The 5,908-nt window shown below is 38.3% G+C and overlaps 1 protein-coding gene across 1 annotated transcript; it reads left to right on the top strand.

Annotated features, from left to right (window-relative positions):
* Window positions 1–2: 2 nt before the first annotated feature.
* tmem167a (transmembrane protein 167A) lies at window positions 3–4,076 on the top strand. The gene is made up of 4 exons (XM_020657452.3): window positions 3–139; window positions 1,748–1,857; window positions 3,145–3,179; window positions 3,292–4,076. Exons 1-4 carry the CDS (start codon window positions 137–139, stop codon window positions 3,360–3,362), a joined length of 219 nt encoding a protein of 72 aa, XP_020513108.1. The 5' UTR covers window positions 3–136; the 3' UTR covers window positions 3,363–4,076.
* Window positions 4,077–5,908: the final 1,832 nt, after the last annotated feature.

The following is a 5,908-nucleotide window of genomic DNA, read 5'->3' as shown; positions in this document are numbered from 1 at the left end:
CTCTCAGCCAATCAGCAAACGAGCTTCGGCGGAGCGGCAGAGTAATGCGTAATGACGTTACGTAAACGTCATTGGTTACGTTACGTAAGTTCCAGAGAGAGCAGGAAGTGTGATGTGGCTTTGACTCAAAACAAAAATGGTAAGTTTTCTTACTTATTAAGGGCTTTAACTTTTAACAGCACATTTAAACGGTATGTATAATGCGCGCCCTACTGCTAAACCATGTCGGCAACAACTGTGAAACCATATAATGCTACCAGACAGTGTGGAGCGGGACGTAATGTGAACGCTACCCTGCAGAGCTACCATTGGCTAGCTTTAAAGGCTAAAAGTTTAGCCAGTCACTTCATGTTTTGGTGATACAATATCAATGTCTTTTAGATATACACAATTCATAAGTCGTGTATGAGCGCAAATAGATTGATTCCAATGACAAAATGTATCAGTGGTGAGGATCACGATTGCAAAGAGCATCGCAGTGTTTTGTTGTGTGTGCCACGTAGCTCCACATGAAGGACCTACACAGCTCGTTTACTAACACGTTGTTGCTTATAAGCTTCAGTAAATATGGCAAACAAATCATGTGATTTAAATTTTAAGGAATAATTCATTCAATTAAGACATTCTTTACAATGTTATGGTCAAGCAGAAAATAAATAATTGACTAGATTTGATTTCATCTTAAAACTAAAGCTGTAGAAACAACATGTGAAAGGTAACTATTGCAGTGAGAAATCAAATGTGAAGAAATAATATGTGAGATTTAAAGTTTTATTCATTATAACATCAGTAAATGGAATAAATGTGCAGTAGAAGGAGTTTGTTTAGTTCCTCATAGATTCAAGACTAAAGATAGATTCATCTTTAGTTTATGCTCCATAATGTTTTTGTTTTTTTATCTGTGCATGATAATGTTGACTTTTTATGTTATGTTGGTATATAATATTATAGATTACATTATTGGTTCTAATTGATGAATTAACTGCAGATTTGTTGTTTAATGAGGCTCTCTAAATTCACAAGACATATATCTATTCAACAAAAAACCTACACATGAATATCCAGACAGAGAAGGGCTAACTTAGTCTATGTACATGATCAACTTGAGTTTTGTTATCATCGTTATTTAGAACCTTACTATAATAAATCAATCATTGTTATCTCGAGACGCTTTACAAAAAGCAGGTAAAAGACCTTGCTTATTGTGAAGTGAAAAGTAAAATGGGATAGGGGGAGATGGGATAAGATGCAGGAAGAAGGAATTATGAAGTTAGTAACATCAGCCAACACAAACACTCACAAGTGGTGTAAAGCTGAAAGTCCTGCTTTCAAAAATGACATTTCAATACTAAATCTTAGATCTGCATTTCGTCTGATATGTTATCATTTTTTGTGAGCAGATGATGTGCTACTACGTTTTTTTTAGCATAACAATAAGGTGCATAACTTAAAGCAAGGGGGGGACAAGTTTGAGTTTCTGTTTTTGCACATGACAGTGTAGGGATTTGATCCTTCCTACGCCACAATACCTGTTGACATGTTTAAGCTTGCACATAAGTATTGGTACTGTAATGTACACACTTAAAGGTTACAATTTGACTGTTTCTTTCTTCTTAAATCTGTAACACTGATTATGATACAGACAATGAACTACCTTAAATTAACATGTTATTATTGTGAACACTTATTACTGGTGAGCAGCACAAGATCGTGTATGTACTAATGCTCTTTCTTTTTTTTCTTGCAGTCGGCCATTTTCAACTTCCAGTCACTGCTAACGGTGATTCTCCTCTTGATCTGTACCTGTGCCTACATCAGAGCAATGGCTCCCAGCCTGCTAGACAAGAACAAGACTGGGTATGACTAGATACTGCCTAAGATACTTGCCAATGGAGCAGTTTTGAAGTGTTCTTAGTGAATAATGGACCCCTTCAATACCTGTCTCTGTTTTTGAATGTGAAACATTACCAGACATTGTATGCAATAACCAAATCAAATCAATGTTACCACACTATGCCATGTGGTTTACACTAGCACCTCAACAGACAAAACACTAAACAGCCATGTAAATCATTTTTGTTAGAAATACTTGTTCATGTTATTAAAAGTACTTGTTCCTATACAGTATATTAAGTGTATTATTTTAGATAAGAGTCTTCCTGTAAGCCTCAGGGTAAAATAAGGACACTTACAAAACCCACATACAACCTTATTTTGCAGCCCCCTTGATTTTCCATCAGTGCCAATCAGAGCCGGCTACTATTTAGTGTAAAGGCAAATTTTCCTTCCTCTGTAGCTTGGAAGGATAATTCCAAGCAAAGACCAAACAAAAATCACATTTTTACATCTAATAAGAAGCTCCTCATTGAGGCGAGTAAAGTAGCAGAAGGCCTAAATTTTCATCATTACTGAATCATTATTATTCTTGGATGTACAAACTCCATGATTCACTTCTAACAAGTCTGGCACAGCTGATGCAACTGCTACACACATTCTCACACTCCTCACACACACGCGCACACACTCCTCACACGCACTCACACACGCGCACGCACACCATCTGAGCAGGGAGGGACATCCTCTTCAGACAAACACATGAGACTGAGGCTGGCAGATGGGATGATTTAATACATTTCCCTCTTGATTGATTTGTTGACTGAGGCATGAGACATCATTTCTGTTGATTTGGTTTGTGTGTTCGGGATGTGCCCAGAAAATGAGGAAAATAACACATTCAGGCACATTCTAAAAGTATGTGTTTTTGTACAGAAAAACATTTCTATGTTATTTAGAAAATAATAATTTTCTATTTTGCAGAATAGAAACTTAAAACAACAGGGTTTATTTATGTCAATAAAATGGGAAATTCCAAATGGGATGCTGACACCATCTGGTCAGTATGAAAGTTGAAAGAAATGAAGGCCTTTTTACCCCAGCTGTCACCAGAGATGATAAGACTCGCCTGCTGTCCCCCTCGCTTCCATTTTGCACACTCCGAACATGGACATTTGATGACTCACTCACTGGGTTTTATAGATCAGTTTTCACAGTTCTCACATTGAGTTTTGTTTGTAGTTGTGGGAAAAATGAAGTCTATACTAAATTGTTTCTACTTTTATTTTTATCATTTTTGTTTTCTCTCAGGATTCTAGGAATTTTCTGGAAGTGTGCCAGAATAGGTAAGCAGGCAATTTCCCCCTATGTTTTACATTTACTGAATATGTTCTGTTAATATTAGTGAAATGTTGCAAAACAATGGTGGTAAGGACTTAAAATCATTTATTTTCCCAGGTGAGCGGAAGAGTCCCTGGGTGGCGGCTTGCTGTGTCATCATGGCTTTTAGTATATTGTTTCTACAGTAGCAGTCCCAAGGAAACCACACATGGAAACATTGGGGAAATAAAAGGACAAGTCACAGACATAATGATCCTAGAAGCACAACAGGACCTCCTGTGGTTGTCACAATGTAAAAACAGAGAGCTATCACCACTCACTGATGCCACAGAGAGAGAAAATGTGTCTGCGTAGGGGGAGGGGGTTAGCTGATAGCCCCGGAGTGTGTGTCTTGATCCCTCCTTGGACTTCCAGGTCCTGTCCTCGTGTGTTTGCTTATGTGGAATGTTTACCAGGGATGTATGTGTGTGTGGGGGGGCCACTGCGTTCTGTTTCCTGCCACTCCATCTAAACGAAAGAATTCAGATCGTGGCATCATTTCTGGGATCAAATAATACATTGTTTGCCTAAACATTTCAAACACAGTCTCTCATCCCTTAGAGTTGGTCACAATTGCATTGAGCTGTTTGGAATTTTTCCGCAAAAAGGACCGTCATAAATGTTCAAGACTCTTGTATGAATTACACGAAGGCTTGTGACTTTATATCATCACAGTATCTTTTTTTTGTAACCTGTGCCCTGTTTGTTCTATTGAGAAAGCGTGATCAGATTTCACAATGAACAAAATGATAGTATGGCTCTTATAATGATCATACAGATTTGCCTCAAAGAGCTGCGGATGTTTTTTAAAGTCAGTCAGTTTTCCGCTATTTATTAAAGAACCATTTTTGGAAAATTGAAAAGTCTGATGTTTGTCTTTTGAAATCAACCGTTTTAAATAGTGTTTGCTGTTCACACATGTTAATGTCGATTGTGATATTGCGTTACTCTCATTGATTATGACTTCAAATCACAAAATACATGATGAATTTATAAACCTGTTGTCCATGTTCTCTCTTTAAGGAATGCAGAGACAAAAAGGATTTAGTTAAGAGGAAACTATGACCTAAAGGATTGCTGTTGTAGTTCACATCTAGAGTGTAGCGCTCCTCATAGTGGATTCCTCATGGAGTGAGATGGACAGCGAAGAGTTTGCGATAACCTCTTCCATAACCTTTGCAGTCGCCACTCGTCTTCACAGGGATTGCTGTGAAGACTTGTCAGCCCTACGCGCCACAGTTGATATGGATGAAATGCGGAAAACTTTGGAGGCTATCCAGAATGTTTTTGGAGAAGTTACAACCATGTGTTAAGTGCTGATTTAGATGTCAAAACCTTTACATTTCATCTTCTAACTGGAGAAGCTGTGGCAGCATAAAAGCAAAACAAATTCATTTCACACAGCTTGACATCATTTATATTTTCAGCAGTGAGGTTCTCAGGATTTGGGGGGGGGGGGGGAGAAGAGACTTGTTGACACACTCACCTTTGATACTCTGATCAATGTTGAGTGTTCAGATCCTAACACCCCCGCACACAGCCCCTTGTTAGGGAACGTGGGTCCCATATTGGTGCACATCCGTTTTGGCACACCCCAGCTGAGATAAAGCATCAAGTGAAGGCTGCCGGGAAAGTCGTGATTATCAGGCAGTGACGCAGACACAGGAGACACAGAGGAGCAGGAGACTCTCAGTCATTCACTTCTATCTTGGGGAAAAAAAGATACTGGCGGGACATCACTGGACAAATGAGCCGAGCTAATGTCCTTGGTGATGATGAAAGGGAAACAAGAAGGCGGAACTGCAGTCACTTACTCCAGTAGGTGATAGTTATCACCAGTCCCATCCTGGTTCTTCACACAAGAACTTATGAGAACAAAAAGGCACATAGTCAGTTGTGAATAATAATTCTGCAAAACATTAGGAAAGTAAACAGATGGTTCCTGTGTCTGACTTCAGGGCCGTTTGAGGACAAACTCAAACGTTTTTCTCTCTTTTCAAATCAAAATGATTACTCTTAATCGTCCTTAAACTGCAGGCACAGTTCAGATGACAGAACACAATATCTGGCAACAAATCAGTGACTGGACACCGAATGACAACAACATTTGGAAGCTTTCTGTTGTTTCTAAATGACTTAATGCATGCTCTGATTTCTGTGTTTGACTTGGCTGATCATGATCTACTCATGTTGAAGCCAAGTGGCTTAGGGACATTAGAAAATCTAACTTTTTCTTTTCATTGTGTCAGATCTAGGCTTAGCATGCAACTGATGTGAAGCGACATGATTTAACGTCATCATCAAAGATTTTTTTTTTTCTTTAAGTCTCTGGTCAAAGCTCGCAAAAACTACAACGTAACCACCAACTATTTAGGTTACCTTCATAGTCAAGTAAAACTGCATCAGAGACTTCGTCTTGCTCTGACCCTTAGATGAAATTACAATGTTGAGTAATGATTTCCTTTCACATTTGATAAATTGATTTTAACAAGAACAAAATGATAACCAGCTGTATAAGGAGATCATGATGGATTTATATAAAAAAAACAGGATGTCAAGATTTCATTTAACATTTCCTTCAGTTTGCCTGCTCTTTTATTCATTTATTTCAAAGTCTTCCATTTAAAATATAACACTTACCTGTAGTTGGTACTGTAAAAAGTCTTATTGTTGGATGAAATAGTAAGGAGGCAGT

This window comes from Labrus bergylta, chromosome 2 (genome assembly GCF_963930695.1).
Source record: "Labrus bergylta chromosome 2, fLabBer1.1, whole genome shotgun sequence".
Classification (NCBI taxonomy): domain Eukaryota; kingdom Metazoa; phylum Chordata; class Actinopteri; order Labriformes; family Labridae; genus Labrus; species Labrus bergylta.
The sequence above is the reverse complement of the archived record's forward strand: the minus strand, read 5'-3'. Positions and strand labels throughout refer to the sequence as shown.

Bases quoted from the DNA above. Each gene is read 5' to 3' on its own strand.
- tmem167a (XM_020657452.3), top strand. The intron at 1,858-3,144 runs GTATGACTAGAT...GTTTTCTCTCAG, and splicing joins CTAGACAAGAACAAGACTGG to GATTCTAGGAATTTTCTGGA. The intron at 3,180-3,291 runs GTAAGCAGGCAA...TTATTTTCCCAG, and splicing joins CTGGAAGTGTGCCAGAATAG to GTGAGCGGAAGAGTCCCTGG.